The sequence below is a fragment of the Raphanus sativus genome, chromosome 8 (assembly GCF_000801105.2).
Source record: "Raphanus sativus cultivar WK10039 chromosome 8, ASM80110v3, whole genome shotgun sequence".
Classification (NCBI taxonomy): Eukaryota; Viridiplantae; Streptophyta; class Magnoliopsida; order Brassicales; family Brassicaceae; genus Raphanus; species Raphanus sativus.
The window spans coordinates 638,583-653,777 of record NC_079518.1 but is presented as its reverse complement, the minus strand read 5'-3'; the positions used below and the strand labels follow the sequence as shown (position 1 = coordinate 653,777).

The 15,195-nt window shown below is 37.5% G+C and overlaps 5 protein-coding genes across 5 annotated transcripts; 1 reads left to right on the top strand and 4 right to left on the bottom strand.

The window, feature by feature from the left end:
* Positions 1–92: 92 nt before the first annotated feature.
* On the bottom strand, positions 93–1,612 carry LOC108819113 (uncharacterized). The gene is made up of 2 exons (XM_018592103.2): positions 952–1,612; positions 93–677 (listed from the first exon to the last, which is right to left on the bottom strand). Exons 1-2 carry the CDS (start codon positions 1,542–1,544, stop codon positions 410–412), a joined length of 861 nt encoding a protein of 286 aa, XP_018447605.1. The 5' UTR covers positions 1,545–1,612; the 3' UTR covers positions 93–409.
* A 270-nt stretch (positions 1,613–1,882) lies between these two features.
* Positions 1,883–3,822, top strand: LOC108822726 (chitinase-like protein 1). The gene is made up of 4 exons (XM_018595878.2): positions 1,883–2,043; positions 2,468–2,886; positions 2,976–3,135; positions 3,223–3,822. The coding sequence occupies exons 2-4, from the start codon at positions 2,499–2,501 to the stop codon at positions 3,638–3,640; spliced, it is 966 nt and encodes a 321-aa protein (XP_018451380.1). The 5' UTR covers positions 1,883–2,043; positions 2,468–2,498; the 3' UTR covers positions 3,641–3,822.
* Positions 3,823–4,040: 218 nt separating this feature from the next.
* Positions 4,041–4,851, bottom strand: LOC108822727 (uncharacterized protein At1g05835). The gene is made up of 2 exons (XM_018595879.2): positions 4,550–4,851; positions 4,041–4,456 (listed from the first exon to the last, which is right to left on the bottom strand). The coding sequence occupies exons 1-2, from the start codon at positions 4,608–4,610 to the stop codon at positions 4,128–4,130; spliced, it is 390 nt and encodes a 129-aa protein (XP_018451381.1). The 5' UTR covers positions 4,611–4,851; the 3' UTR covers positions 4,041–4,127.
* Positions 4,852–5,817: 966 nt separating this feature from the next.
* LOC108821141 (signal peptide peptidase-like 5) lies at positions 5,818–8,912 on the bottom strand. The gene is made up of 13 exons (XM_018594192.2): positions 8,620–8,912; positions 8,363–8,521; positions 8,159–8,270; positions 7,944–8,063; positions 7,705–7,862; positions 7,316–7,498; positions 7,205–7,239; positions 6,953–7,109; positions 6,819–6,872; positions 6,661–6,753; positions 6,436–6,578; positions 6,202–6,356; positions 5,818–6,125 (listed from the first exon to the last, which is right to left on the bottom strand). Exons 1-13 carry the CDS (start codon positions 8,764–8,766, stop codon positions 6,019–6,021), a joined length of 1,623 nt encoding a protein of 540 aa, XP_018449694.1. The 5' UTR covers positions 8,767–8,912; the 3' UTR covers positions 5,818–6,018.
* Positions 8,913–9,454: 542 nt separating this feature from the next.
* LOC108818843 (uncharacterized) lies at positions 9,455–13,639 on the bottom strand. Its single transcript, XM_018591788.2, has 14 exons — positions 13,168–13,639; positions 12,662–12,800; positions 12,239–12,458; positions 12,060–12,160; positions 11,860–11,981; positions 11,686–11,777; positions 11,478–11,583; positions 11,093–11,247; positions 10,875–10,981; positions 10,654–10,775; positions 10,481–10,578; positions 10,193–10,398; positions 9,744–10,089; positions 9,455–9,661 (listed from the first exon to the last, which is right to left on the bottom strand). Exons 1-14 carry the CDS (start codon positions 13,426–13,428, stop codon positions 9,580–9,582), a joined length of 2,157 nt encoding a protein of 718 aa, XP_018447290.1. The 5' UTR covers positions 13,429–13,639; the 3' UTR covers positions 9,455–9,579.
* Between the last annotated feature and the right edge of the window lie 1,556 nt (positions 13,640–15,195).

The window sequence follows — 15,195 nt, the reverse complement described above, 5'->3', positions numbered from 1 at the left end:
AATCGTGTTTTTTTTTTGTAAGAAAAGAACATAAAAAGTTGGGAGTTTCTAATTTTTTGGGTAATTTATGTTTTGTCTTTTTGGCAAAGAAGAAACGGTAAGAACTCCTCCATTAACCGCAAAATAGAATGAATACACCACAAGACATTACTTTCCTAAGATTAACAAAGAAAGAAGAAACATCTTTTTTGATCATTAAAAAAAGAAACATCTACAACATGATTCTCCAGTGTAGCCAAAAGACTTAACACTACAAAAATCAGCTTTCTTCATGATGAACGCATATCTGATTTTGCAGTATCTAATCTCTATCGACATATTAGGACCGGCTACACGTGGTGGGTGATACATTTACCTTCCAGTCGTGGAAACAAGTTATTTCTCTCTGCACTTCTAACTCTTCCATTATTTAGCTTGTACTTTCTTCTTTGACCGAAGTTTTTAGCTTCCCCTCTCTCCCTACACCGCATTTTCTCTTTGCCTGAATATGATGCACAAACGCAGCCACAATGTCGTGGAGTTTCGGCGGAGGCCTATTCGCTGAAGAAACATTGTGACCAGCATCTTTCAAAGCTCGAGCGACATCCTTTTGGGCTTTCTGGAAATGCGTATTACACAAGGCGGGAAGGGTCGACGCAAGTGTTGGTTTCGGACACGTTATCGCTTTCGACTGAGCTCTGCATATAATAACAAAGATGGTTTGTTTACAGTTAAGGACGATCTAATTACTATGCATAGAATCATAACCGCATCTCAATCGCTAAAGACATACACAAAAGGAGACAACAGTCAAATTCCATTACACTCAGAACCAACCAACTAAAGCAAGTTGCTTTCAATTCCTAACCACGAGACAAAACCAGTATTGAACCAATTGTGTGTTCCACAGCATCACAAACTAGCAAGAGAAGTAACTAAAGAATCAAAAAAGTAGGGAACTTGTGAACTAACTTTTTATTGACGAAAGTGCAACAAGTGTAAAGCTTCTGCCTTTTATCCGAGAGGATATGAAGCTGACAGTAATTCGTGAGTGGCATCGCCTTTGACTTGCATCCATTACCACAAGCCACACAGTAGTTACCACCATTGTTGTTGTTGTTATCGTTGTTGTTGTCTCCGCTACCTTCAACAACGGAAGCAGCAGCAGCAGCGACTTCATCCCCATCGATTTCAACTTTACGTCTCTTGTTCTGGTGGTGGTGATGATTCTCTTCTTTGAGAGGACTAACACCATACTTCCAGTAGTACTCTCTGTGTTGGGCCTTGAGATCCTCCATCAGAGCCCAGTAATGGTCTCTGTAGCATTTAGCGAGCTGCTTCAGGTTGTGCGATCGGCGCCGGAGAAGCTCCGGTCGTGTTAGGTGTGTGGAGCGTCCGAGGATTTGATCCTCCGGCGACATCGTGATCGGTGAGACGCTCGTGCTAGGGTTTCGAAATCGAGAGTCTTCCGCCACACCGGACTTCGTGGGGGTTGAGGCGGCGTTGGTGAACGGGTGCCTTGGAGGTTTTGAAGAAGAAGGATTTTGCTTCGATGTAGAAGCCATTCCTCACGGCGATGAGAGAGAACGAGTCTGGTCCTGGAGGAGGAGAGAGATAGAAGAGATGAATCGCCCGCCGCCTCTTGATCTGCTGTTATACCATTCGCGAAAAGGCCTATCTTAAAGGCCCATTGGGCTGTACATTATAACCCAAAGTCTAGATCGAACCGAAATTAAACCGGGGGAGATTGACAGGTCAGCTGTCGGTGGAAGGTGCCACTTCACTTAAGTTGGGCCCGCAACACGCACCAGCCTGTCTTCTCATACCGACAACACATTCATCTCACCAAACGCAATATTCACCGTTGATTCAACTCTAATCCAACGGTTGATAGAGACCGCTGATCCGTCACCCGCTTTAGTTTAGTCCTTCCTTCCTTCCCCTGAGAATCTCCTAATTTCACGACAACGAAGCAAAAAAAAAAGCAGTTTTTGTTCCCCCGTTGAAGCTCAACTAGTTTTTTCTCTCGGTCTCTCTAGATCTAGCTTTTATCGGCATTGCAGGGTAATCGCTATTAATACCTCAAGTATTTAGTGTAATATTAGTAGATAATCACACCTAATCTCGACTCGAGAGTTCTGTGTAGCTGATTCATTATTGATTTCGTGATCTGAATTTCACATTTTGAAGTAATTATTCAATCTACAGCTATCCAAGTTTTTGGCTTTTGACTGATTTGATTCTGCTTTTTTTGGCTGATTGCAATCTTTGCAAGGTTGAATTTGAGATCTTTTCAGCTTTTAGCTTGTGGAATTTAATGTGTTTGCTTTTAGCATGTTCTCTTGTTGAGCCTAGATCTGTGTATGGTCAGATTTTAATAGTATGTGTTATCATTTCTTTATATCATGTTCAGGAGTAACACTTGCTTGTTAGGAAGAATGGAGAAAAAAAGTTTCTATTTTTAATTATTTTTGTGTGATCTTTGTAGTTGAGATACTTTACTCCATAGTTGTAACGCTATGGTGACGATCCGGAGCGCTTCGGTCTTTATTCTAGTTCTGCTCGCTGTCTCACACCTGGCTTTGGTTGCGAATGGGGAAGACAAAACGATTAAAGTGAAGAAGGTGAAGGGGAAGAAGGTGTGCACGCAGGGATGGGAATGCGTCTGGTGGTCTCAGTACTGCTGTAACGAGACGATCTCCGATTACTTCCAGGTGTATCAGTTCGAGCAGCTCTTCGCCAAAAGAAACACTCCCATTGCTCATGCTGTTGGTTTCTGGGACTACCAGTCTTTCATCACCGCGGCTGCTCTCTACGAGCCTCTTGGGTTCGGTACCACTGGTGGAAAGCTCATGGGACAGAAAGAAATGGCTGCCTTCCTCGGCCATGTCGCCAGCAAAACGTCCTGTCAGTTTTTCGTTTCAAACTCTTTGTGGTTGCTTTGTTGTAAGCATTAGCATGAGTGTTAGTTAATACTGTCTTGTCTTATATTATAGGTGGATATGGAGTTGCAACAGGAGGGCCTTTAGCTTGGGGTCTGTGCTACAACAGGGAGATGAGCCCAATGCAATCTTACTGTGACGAGACCTGGAAGTACAAGTACCCTTGCAGCCCTGGAGCTGAATACTACGGACGTGGTGCTTTACCCATTTACTGGTATGCACTTTCTCCTCTCTTTGCATTCTCTTATGTACTCAAAAGGATCATCAGAGGTTTTAACTTTGTGTGTTTATTATATGAAAGGAACTTCAACTACGGTGCAGCAGGTGAAGCATTAAAAGCCGATCTCTTGAACCACCCCGAGTACATCGAGCAGAACGCCACGCTTGCCTTCCAAGCTGCCATCTGGAGATGGATGACACCGATCAAGAAAGCTCAGCCTTCAGCTCACGATATCTTCGTTGGAAACTGGAAACCGACGAAGAACGATACTCTGTCCAAACGTGGACCGACTTTTGGCACCACCATGAACGTCTTGTACGGAGAGTACACGTGCGGTCAAGGTGACATTGAGCCGATGAACAACATTGTCTCGCACTACTTGTACTTCCTTGATCTCTTGGGTATCGGAAGAGAAGACGCGGGGCCTAACGAGGAGCTCAGCTGCGCTGAGCAGAAACCATTTAACCCTTCGACTGCACCTTCCTCCTCCTCCTCGTAAGTCTCTCTGCATTGCTCGTTGTTCTCAAGTCTCTTTTGCTTTTAACTCGACCAAGTGTTATGTAATAAGTGAAATTGCTTGTGTGTGTGTGGCTTCTTTTTGTCTAGGGCTTGGTCCCTGTAGAACAACTTATATTTTCCTGTATGTAATACCTTATTCAATTATTATTATGATTTGCCGAATGTTTGTAAATATAGAGAAGCAAGGAGAGACATTAATGTGGGCTGTGAATGATGTTTCAGTTCGTTTATAAAATAAGTTTGGTTTCTCATGGAGTCTCCTGTGTTCTTGTTGGTGGATGATCTACACAACAACCAGCTTATAGCTTATAACTTAGTAGTAGAGACGGCTTATAGCTTCTCTTTTGTACATAGATATTCAACATATTGCTAAGCTTAAATGGTTAAAAAAGGTGGTCTGAATATAGATTTTGATGAGCAATGAGAACTACTTTTATTGATTTTTTAAGTATTTTATTATTGATGATTCATTCGCACTGGAAAGACCAAGAAAGAGGACGCAGAGCAAACTGGTAGGAGTTTGAGTAGTTGAAAGAGAGAGTCTCCATTGGACTCAACGGCAAGCCGTCGTTAACCACACAGTTTCCGGCGGAAGAGGAGAGAACACGGAGGAGCGTAGGGTCCACAAGAGGCTGAGGAAAGCCTTGGCATTTCAGACGGAGGTTGATGATAGGACACATTGGACATTTGTTCATCACTTCAACTCTGAACTTCTTATTCCCTTCTCCCACCAACTTCACCTGCGTCTGTCTCACCATTGGTTCACTGCTTTTGCTGTCACATTTTTCTCCAAAACCTGTACACAGATACATCCACCATTCAACATGTCTGTATATGTGTGTGTATATATGTAAATGTTGTTAGGGTTTTAAAGTTTTGAAGCTAGTACCTGTTTGAAGAAGCAAGAGAGCAAGAAATGACCAAAGAAGGAACTTGAGAGAGATTGACATTTGGACACAAGTAGACACAAGAACTGCAGAACTATTGAGAGTATAAATACACACACAGTGAATATATTACACAACACGTGTGTGGACTCTGTGTGAAGGAATAAGTCAAGAGATACGACCAACAATGGTCACATGCACAGGGAACCAAATAAAGGTGGGAAAATAAAGTTAACAACACTACCAAAGGAAGGACTTCTTTCTTCACGTGTTGTGTGTCAGACTCGAGAAAACTATTGACCCTTTATGTCTGACAAAAGTTTAATCTCTTGTCTAATCTCTAATCACAGTGCTTATTATATTTGAAAGCACTTCCTCTCGTATCATCATCATCATTCGCTTGAATAGTAAAAGTACATCACCATAATCATCACATCATTCAACAAATTATTCATATATTTTTTTTACATGTTCTTTTGAAGTTTGACTCTCTGCTTGCTTTTTGGTTACATCGCTAAATGAGTAAAATGATCAGAAGAAAACAGAGAATACTCAATAAAGTGCATCACCATAATTGTTGTCCAAAAAAAAAGTGCATCATCATCATCACTCAACAAATATTCATATTTTCTTTTACATGTTTGTGGTTACATCGCTAAATGAGTAAAATGATCAGAAGAAAACAGAGAATACCCAATAAAGTACATCACCAATCATCATCATCACTCAACAAAATATTCATATTTTCTTTTTTTTCTTTTTTTCTTTTACATGTTCTTTTGAAGTTTGACTCTGCTTGTTTTGGTTAAATATTCATCGCTGAATGAGTAAAATGATCAGGAGAAAACAGAGAATACTCAATAAAGACTCTATATGTATAGATAAAACACTTCATAGGCTACCTTCAAAGACTGATCAGCGGCTTCTTATGCAAGATAGCCGTAAATATTCACCTTTCCTGCAAAAAGAAACCAAAAAAAAATCAAAAAAAAAAAAAAAAAAAGAAACCAAAAAAATCTTCAGAAACATGTAAGATGTAACTAATCTTTTAAGTGAGCATTGTTGGTTTACATCTTGTTGAAGAGGTGGTTGATCAACACATATGTTTGATGCTCTAGCTCAACCGTGTCCATATATAAGCTTTCATCTTCTTTACATTATTAACATCATTCGCTTTCCCCACTAGCAGATTTGTCTCTTAGCCAAATAAAAGAAACAAACACATAGCAGAGAGATTTGGGTAGTTCGGTGTTAGTTCGGTTCGATAAAATGAATTAAATTTTAGATACAGAAGTTTGGTGAAAATAAGTATACTTATACAATTACGTTATATACGAGTGGGTGGGTAGCTCAACTAGTGTGTACATTTTAAGGGTCAAATCCCATGTGTTACATTTATGAGCAAAAGAAGAAAGAAAAAAAAATGTCAGAATCATGTTGCTGCTTTCTTTCTTATGTAGGAGAGAGCAAGTTATGCAACTGGAGATGTATTTACATTTGAAGCTGAATGCTGCTCAGTCCCATAGTTCCACAAGTCTCTGAGTTCTTTCCTCACCAACCCTAGTATGACAGCGATTCCTGCAAAGTGTTCAACATTTGGTTGGTTAATACATTAAATGACTAGAGAGTTTTTCTTGAGATGAAAGAGAGATACCAAGAGTGCAAGGCACTAGATAGAGCAGTGCAGGTTGACCGTGTCCGTTCATAAGATATAGTCCCAAGTATGTTAAGAATAGTCCAAGTCCGTAACCAAACATCAACCATGGGAAGTATCCTCTCGCTACTCCTTTGTTGTTTTCTCTGTCATATCTGAGAGAGAGAGATGGTGCACATTGAATAAGAACAATGTTTGAAGCATTATAATAAGTCGATGCTTGAGAGAGTTTACCTGAAAATAAAGCAAATGAGAAGACCAGGGAATAGAATATCACCAAAACCAATCATGTTGAAACCACCCCATGGATCAGAAAGCCTTGGAAATCTCAGTAGCATAGGAATAGATTCTCCTGTATCTTTGCTCCCCTTTGCAACCTATATGCAATAGATTAATAACTATTAAAGTTATGAGAGACACACATTGGTCAATGAAGGAAAAAAAATATAGAAAACTCACCGCAATCATTACACTTTGCTTGAAGATTAGTGGTGACACGAACACCCAAAAGATGTCATAGAAAAATGCACAACAGAGCAGAATGGTAGCAACCTAAAGTGTTCAAACACCATTAGCACATACAACATAAAATGAAATACAGTAAACACAAAACTCACCCTGATATTAGGTAGCCTAGCCACTTGCAAGACATTTATCATCAAGCAAATACCCTGTATTTAACAGAGCCAAAACACTAAGATATTTATCTTTCAAACAAGTATAGAGTTACAAGGCTTAAGATTGGACTTACAAAAATATCTTGGCCGGCCCATGCATACGTGGCTTTGCGGTTGATAAACCAAAGGACAGCAACCACAAAGCAGAATAACAGAACCATGAGTGATAGAATCGTTACATTCCCAAACAATGGGACTTTCACTGTCTTCCTGCCACATTTATTGCATCTCCTGCAATAAGAGAAAGCAACACATGATGCTTTTAACTATTTGGAACAGAGTCCTTTCTTTCATGTGTGTTGAAAAATTTAGGATTCTGAGTATACATTGTTATGAGGGTATAGATAATATTATGCATTCCCTGAGATACAAAAAAAAAATATATTAGTAATTATGATGTCAAGATTAAGATAAAATCAAGATACAGCAAACATTACCTGCATACCACCAATGCAGAAGAAGATGGTGAGGATTAAGATGAACCATGATGACATAAAGAAGAAGAGCAAAACAAGGAACGTGGACGCTGATATGACGAATATAACAGCACCCGTGGCACTGATGTCAAGTGTTTCATCGTCATCTTTAGTAGCATCTTTAGTAGCACCATCAACTGAAGACTTTTACCAAAAAAGATTCAGATGTTAGGGAAAATAACATCTTAAGTTTCAAACTAAGACAAGTGCATGTAAGTAGATTCAGATGTTTTGACCCTTTGTTGTTTATAAATATGTATATTTCATGATTTTTCATCTATGCTAATATGTGAAAACAAAAAGAAGATTAGTTTCAGTAGAGCTCCTAAATAAAGTCTGGTAAAAAGAACCTTTGGTGATAATTCATTGTACTCCTCATCGATCTCCTTAGGAGCGGTGCAATGTGACCAAACAGAAGCAATGAAAACTGTTCCAACAGACATTAGCCAGAGGAAGGCCACTGCATAATCCACAACTGGGCTTTTTGGAGCATACAATAATAGCTCCACTGCAACAAATCATAGTCATCAAAAGAATGGTACAAAGAAACAGATAGACTATCATAAAAATTGACAGAATAAGAACTTACCTTTCTTATTTGCCATAAGGGATTTCTTCAAGGCATCTCCAGATGATGTTGGAATCATCAAAACAGGTATAGTAAGACTTAAGGAAGTTTCTCCCTCAGTACATGCCATCTCATCCAGCTCTGAACAAAATAATCAAAGATGGGAGAGAACAAAGAGATGTCAGAGGCTCATGGAAACAAAAAAACAGGAAGGTGTTTAGTTTAAGAGTATCAACCTTCTTTGTCGTTTATTAATACCAAAGCTGCAGCTCCTGCTGCCTGTGCAACCTGAGCCTTAGCTGTGAAAGTACATTCTCCACGTACAGATAACGCAATAGAACCAGATAGCTGCAAGAATAAATGAAACCTCATCATAACAAAGAAACACAAAAAAACATTGGTGATTATGATGGAGAAGAAAGAGGGACAACAACAAAAACCTTTGAGGTTAAATTGGAGCAACTGTTCAAAGGAGTGGTAAGAACAACAGGAAGTCTAACAGCTTTTTCTTTATCGGACGGAAGCATGGCACCAAACTGAGCAGTCATGCCACTAAAATCTTCACCATTTTCTCCGTTAACCCAATGCTCAACCTTGACCTGGCCAATATCTTTTCTATATTAATAAAGATTCTTAATGCTAAACATGAATCTATAGTTCTGCCGGGAAAAACCCTAATGAGCCATTCGACTTTTACCATTTCATATTCGTTGGAACAGCCAGGAATCTTGGGAGCCACGGCATCTTTAGAAGGAGCTTCACCAGCGCCAAGGCATAGCAGACCGATCAGATAAAGGGCCACGGCCGCCGCGAGAATGCGGCAGCTAAACGGAGGCAACGACATCGCCACCCTAAGAGAGGGATAGAGAAGAAGGGAATCTTAGGATGATGGAAGAAAGAAAAAGAAGGGAGCGAGAAGAGGGGAATAGGTTATTCTCGGTTCACCTTCCCTGTTACACAAGTCATTTCTTTTTTCCTTTTTAATCTTTTCTATTTCGTTTTCTTTTTTTTCCCTCGCTTTACATTATTTCCAGATTATGAAAGAAAAGAAAAAAAAAAACATTTGAGTTAGTTTCCATCGTTAATTTGACGATGATCTAAAATAGATAAATATTATTTACAAAAAAAAAAGTAGAATGAATGGATAACTTTTAAACATTTTTTTCTCAAAAAATGATAATTTTAAACATTTGCCAAAACTACGGAAGGAGAAAGAGACAAATCAATTACACTCCGTGAGATAAAGAGACAATAACCGAAAAATTATAAGAAAATGGAAAAAAAAAACTGAATGAGTATATGCATTTGTAATAAGTACAATGTCAAACGGGGGGGGGGGAATAAAGTTGGCTCACATGCATTTTTATGTACTATTTCCCCAGCTAAAAACCACCAATCAAAATCCACTTCTAATTTTATTATTATAAATTTTGTATAAGCACATAAATGCATGTACTTACGCATCATTATTATAAATTTTGTATAAGCACATAAATGCACATAAATTTTACTCTTATATTATAGTTTGAATATAAGAGTAAAAAAGGCTTTAACTATTGTTATGAATATAAATTGACAATAGCTGTTCTTTGATGTTTAAATAGAAACATATATGCACATTGTGTTGTTTAATCGGAACATCTTTCATGTCTTTGTGTCATACTACTATATCAGGTTCGCTTGTCAGATCGCAGAAGAGGTTCCGAGACTCTAGAACCTTGTGAATCGCGTGTCTACATCTGGAAGTGAAGAAACTAAGAATCAGAGAGTGTGTTTCATTATAAGAAACTGAAACTTTTGGATTAGAGGAAGAGTTGCTACCTCCAAGGAAGATGATCAAGGAACATTGATGGAGAAACCATAAGTTCTTTGAAGCTCTCTCTTTTTGCAACATACGCTCTGTAACCACCATGTGCCACATCACAGATCGGCCATCCTCGCCATATAGGCGCGCTCATCATGTTGTTTACTTGTGGTACAATATGGATGACTAAACCGGGCAAGAACATCTCTGGAGCTTCATCATCTTCTCCTCCTCTTGTTGGTACTGTTTCCATAAACTGAGTCACGGGATTATCTGTTGAGGCAGCCATCTCGTGGAATGGATTTATGAATTCTTCATCAACTAGCCTCGCTACTGGTTCAGCTTCTACCCGTGAATCTTCAACTTATTAAGACAAGAAGAAGCAAATCTTTCTCATTAGGTAACCTTTCTTGATGGAGAAGCTACAAGTTAAAAGAGTTATCATCAGTGTGAGGTAGGGTGTTACCAGTTATTGATGATGGTATTGCTTGTTCTCCTTCTTCAACAATTTGCCGCTGGCGTTTGCTCGCAGACAAGAACCGGCGCGCGAGTCTGAAAATGAGTGCTGTGTCAGCTTTAGGGTCTTGAGACAGCACTTTGAGCGCAGCTACTTGGAGTCGGCGGATTGATCCATACGAAAGCCGTGAAGAGAACTCGTTATCTAGTACAATGCTGGTTAGGGACTATAAAACGTTAGTGACTTAAAATATAAACCATCAAAGTCACAGCATGATTCAAAAAAAGGAAAATCTACCTTGTAACAAACTCTGAACAAGCTTCTGCCACATCTGAATCTACACATGGGAGTGGTCCGTATGCATATACATAGAGGTTAGGGAACCTGCAACGAAGCTATACACCACAAAAGAAATGAATATAAGATAGTAAAGGAAAGCTAACTGTAATGTCTGTGAATTGAAAACATACTCTAACTCCTAGTAAAGAGGCTATAGCACCTCCCAAGGAGTGGCCAACTATGCGAATGCTGTAGCCATCACACTCGCATCCATCACCAATTAACGAGGACAGGAACCCCACAGATTCTGATTCTGCATTACTCCATTTTGTATAATTAGCTTAAGAGAAAGCATGTGTTGTGACCATTTGTGAACACACCTAGTAATAACAGTTATATCCTAAACACTTACCTCCAAATTGGGGGTCTCCTTCTATTTGCATAAACAGATCTCTTGCAGCTTCTACTATTCCTGAATGCCCGTAGTGTGTGCGTGAAGAGTCCATTACATGAATGTTACTGACGTATAACACACATGAAAAAAAACAATAAGCATTTCATTATTGGTTCCAAACTCACAAGCACAATCATTGTTTCTTATAAGAGAGAGGGAGAGAGATAGAGACTGACTTTGTTAAACCGTCCAAGTCTTCAGCAGTTAGTGAACACGCACGACCTAAACCATCGGTTATGAGGTCTTCAGCCGTCTCAGTTCCTCGAACAGCAATAACAACACATCTAAGGTAATGTAAGACTACAACGAAGTATGTTGCTTTACACTTCTCCTGCAATAACAATAATAATTACACAAATAGATGAGAAAGATTCTAATGCACTGAAGCCACAAGAGACTCAAAACAACTGAAAATACACATAACGTTTTTCTTCTACTATATCGATTCATTGTGTTACTTGGACCATAGATAAAGCAAGGCATACAAGATCTTTCTAACACAACACTGCTATGAATCCCATCTTTACTAACATAGGACTGACTAAAGGGAACAAAACTTACACTACAAATTCGACCACGTCTAAGAACATGAGCAGGAAAATCTATGAACTTGAGGAAGGCAGCTGCATGACCTCGCCACCAATTGTCACCATCAAGCTTAGGCCGCCTGCGAATAATTTGCAAAGGAAGCTTCTTACATTAATATTAACATCAGACTGTAAAGAAACAAGTAGAGTTTCTTCAAACGAGCTAACCAGGTATAGTATACCATTTACGGCTCCAAGGTGTTAGTATCCCTTGCCTACATATCCATGTGCATAGAAATAAAGCAGGATTCCTCCCAACATCGAGCAGTGGTCCCTGCAAAATTCCCCCACACGCAGGTAAGAAGTAATCTACCATCTAAAAGAGAGTTTTGGAGGTCTGTGTTGTTTAAACGTACAGTATAAGCAGCTTCTGCAAACTTATGCAACGTAGCAGCCTCCTGGAGATGAAACGCTGGAGCTTCCATACAGACCTCATACGATTCAGGAAACTGACTATTATTCTGCAACAGAGCAAGGCCTGAATAGCCTAAAGATTAGAGACTTCTCCACATTGTTTTTATTTCCTAAATAGCCTAGAGTTTCAGATCTTATTAACCTGCCAAAAACTCCAAGTGGCCAGTGCCTGATGCACGATATGAAACAAGATCGCCTAGCAGCCTTGCAACCGAACACACCTCGTCTTCCTCTATAACACCCCTGGAGCAGACAATGCCAATCTCTAAGAGTCGGAACAAGTTTTCAGAATCAGGACAAAGGAATATTCACTAAACTTACATATATTCGCGACGTCCAAGACAGCACAAAACCTCACGAATCCCATGGTCAAACACCTCCTGGTAATGAGCTTTCCAGGCATCATCTTGAGTCGCATAGAAAGACCGCCATTGCAGTATATCTGACCCCGTAAAGCATTGAGCCAACGCAACAAAGCAAACTGTGATCAAGAAGGCAACCTGCAGCGTTTGCTTCCACCCAAGTGTGTCTGGAGATAACCCTGAGCAAAGAAAGTTACTAAAGAGCTTCTTAAACACGAAAAAAAGCATAGATAACTGAACTACGAACAAAGCTTCACGTATATGATGTCAAACATTCAGTATTCAACTACAATATACAAAATAAGATTTCAACTGCCAAAGTAGGTGACTTTAGACAGTCAAAACCAATGTAAATATTTTGTGTGTCTCTTTTAAGTGTTACCTAAAACGCAATGTCTTGGCATGCCATCAGGGGAAACAAAGGTGGAGACACGGAACATAAGGTAAGTTGCACCAAGGAATTGCAGTAGAGTAATTACCATTGCAAACCGCGTCCACCAAAGCCACGTCTTATACTTCAACTGCACATCCCAGTTAAGCCAAAATCAATGGTGTCATGTCATAGCAGAATCCACAAAAGTAATCACTAGAGAGAAATTTATAACCACAGAACAGTTATGCTCCTGCACTATCCTACATTTTCTATGGACCTCAAGATTCTCATGAACTTTCTCTAACACCCTTCCTCCTTCAAAGACTTGAGATTTTTAAAACTAAAATTTACAAATAATCACAGAACAATTACACAATCCTACATTTTATATGGACCTCTAGAGTCTCATGAACCTTCTCTAAACACCCTTCCTTCAAAGACTTGATTTTTATAACCAAAATTCTCAATTTAGAGGATGAGAATTGGAAAGACAGAGAAGAAAAAGAGACAGGAACCTTTCTTTGGAGGCTGTAATGAGTAGGAGAATCCATGATGGTCATAGCCATGAGTTCCTGTGCAGACCCGACCTTAACCATGGCGGCGAGTTTGACGCATGCGGCTACACAAACGGCGTAGAGGGGGAATAGCTGCCCCGCGCTGTCGCAATTCGAGTTGGCAACGAGAGTCAGCACACCGCCGGAGACAATCACGGCCAAATTGGCAATGCCGAGAACCATAATCGTTTTCCTAACTCTCTTCAACCTCGAAATCCACATGATTTTGCTTGATTATTTTTTTTTTCAAAAGGTTTGTATGTTTCGTTGATTCAGAGGGGTTTAGGTCAATGTCTCGACGGGCAAGGAAGCACGAAGAGACATCTCCCAGAGAAATCCGCAATCGATCTCTGTCGTTTTGTTTCAGATATTGAGAGAGAGAGAGAAAAAAACAATTTGATCTTTGGCTGGCTGACACAGTTGGAAACTTATGTCCGAACGGAATAAAAATAAATAAATAAATAAGAACGGAACACTTTATTATTATAATTTAACTAATACTATCTGGTTAGCTTGTTACCAAAGTTATAAAACAGAAGTAATAATTATTTTATATGTAATTTTTTATTTGAACAATTTCTTATTATTTTAATTATTTTATTAAATAATTTAATTATAATGCTTTTTATATAAAAGTTTATCTTCATGTTTGAAATACCAATGAATATATTTTCAAAAAATATCTAACAAAATCATTTTGGAATCTTTTTTAAAATTTATTTCAGAAATCAATTAATTTAAATTCTTATTATCATAAAATATCACTTGAATTATTATTTTTATTTTATTTTTATAATAAAAATAAAACTATATATGATATTTTTTTAGACGGTAATAATAATAACAGTTTAAATTGATTAAATTAAGAAAATACAATTTACAAAGATTTTAAATAGGTTATGTTATAAACAAATATTCTTTTCTAATTCAAATATAAAAATATTTTATCTAATAAAATATAAGACACAATTTATTTCATGCAAGATTTTTTTTATTTTGATCAGCTTTTAGAAAAGAATTATTAAATAATGTTTTTAACTAATAATATCGTTAAAATAATTTTTTATTTAAATAAAGGTATTACACAAAATTAGATTTGAATTATAAAATTTATTTATTCAATATATTATCTATTGTAGTTTTCACAACAAAACTTAAATATGATTTTATGTGGTTTAAAACTTTTATAATTTTATTCATTAGCATACACTCCTTTTATAACATGTAGATCAATTTCTGCCTTTTATTTGTTAAATCGAATTGTAAACATATTATTATAATTTTTATAATACTAATATACCATACATAACATAATATATAAAAATTAACAATCCAACCGGTCAATATATTTTCTAATAGACAAACAGAGATAGAGTTAACATGAGATAAAACTATAAACATGATGAATCTGATAAGTTTCTTATAAGTCTTTCTCCTTTCATAGATAATGACAAAATTTGTACAATCTCTCAATCATTTTGGAAGCAATCATTCATATGTCTATATAATCCTAGAATTAAAAGAGAGTTTATTTAATGTTTGAAAAAAAATTATCAGTTAGTATATACGGCAATCAAAATTAAAAAATCAAACTTTTTGAAATTTCAATTAAAATAGTTATAAAATCAGTGAATTTCTATATTTGAAACAAATCTACTCATCAAATCATTTATAATTAGTATATTGCATCTAAATAACACAAACGAATAGAATAATAATTATGGAACATAATAAAAGTTTTTGGTTACTATTATTATCCTCAACATTATATGATGAATATTGAATTGGCCAAAGATTGGAGTTATTGTAAACAATATTTGCTTTTCTGTAACAAAGCAATTTCTGATTATCGATAAAATAAATTCTTTTAAGGGATAAACTACTATTTATTGTTATAATAAAAAAACAGAGAAATATGAAACAATTTCAGTCAGGATTTCAACTATATTCTCTTAATTCATGTATACTTATTTTTTGAATAAAATTACT

Coding starts and splice junctions, on each gene's coding strand:
- LOC108821141 (XM_018594192.2), bottom strand. CDS start 8,766: ATGTCGTTGCCTCCGTTTAGCTGCCGCATTCTCGCGGCGGCCGTGGCC. Junction 8,522..8,619: donor GTTCCAACGAATATGAAATG/GTAAAAGTCGAA, acceptor GATATTGGCCAG/GTCAAGGTTGAGCATTGGGT. Junction 7,110..7,204: donor ATCTATACCCTCATAACAAT/GTATACTCAGAA, acceptor CTCTTATTGCAG/GAGATGCAATAAATGTGGCA.
- LOC108819113 (XM_018592103.2), bottom strand. CDS start 1,544: ATGGCTTCTACATCGAAGCAAAATCCTTCTTCTTCAAAACCTCCAAGG. Junction 678..951: donor TGCACTTTCGTCAATAAAAA/GTTAGTTCACAA, acceptor TATTATATGCAG/AGCTCAGTCGAAAGCGATAA.
- LOC108822726 (XM_018595878.2), top strand. CDS start 2,499: ATGGTGACGATCCGGAGCGCTTCGGTCTTTATTCTAGTTCTGCTCGCT. Junction 2,887..2,975: donor TGTCGCCAGCAAAACGTCCT/GTCAGTTTTTCG, acceptor CTTATATTATAG/GTGGATATGGAGTTGCAACA. Junction 3,136..3,222: donor GGTGCTTTACCCATTTACTG/GTATGCACTTTC, acceptor ATTATATGAAAG/GAACTTCAACTACGGTGCAG.
- LOC108818843 (XM_018591788.2), bottom strand. CDS start 13,428: ATGTGGATTTCGAGGTTGAAGAGAGTTAGGAAAACGATTATGGTTCTC. Junction 11,982..12,059: donor CCACTTGGAGTTTTTGGCAG/GTTAATAAGATC, acceptor TAGGCTATTCAG/GCCTTGCTCTGTTGCAGAAT. Junction 11,778..11,859: donor TTGCAGAAGCTGCTTATACT/GTACGTTTAAAC, acceptor GGAATTTTGCAG/GGACCACTGCTCGATGTTGG.
- LOC108822727 (XM_018595879.2), bottom strand. CDS start 4,610: ATGTCAATCTCTCTCAAGTTCCTTCTTTGGTCATTTCTTGCTCTCTTG. Junction 4,457..4,549: donor TCTCTTGCTTCTTCAAACAG/GTACTAGCTTCA, acceptor ATCTGTGTACAG/GTTTTGGAGAAAAATGTGAC.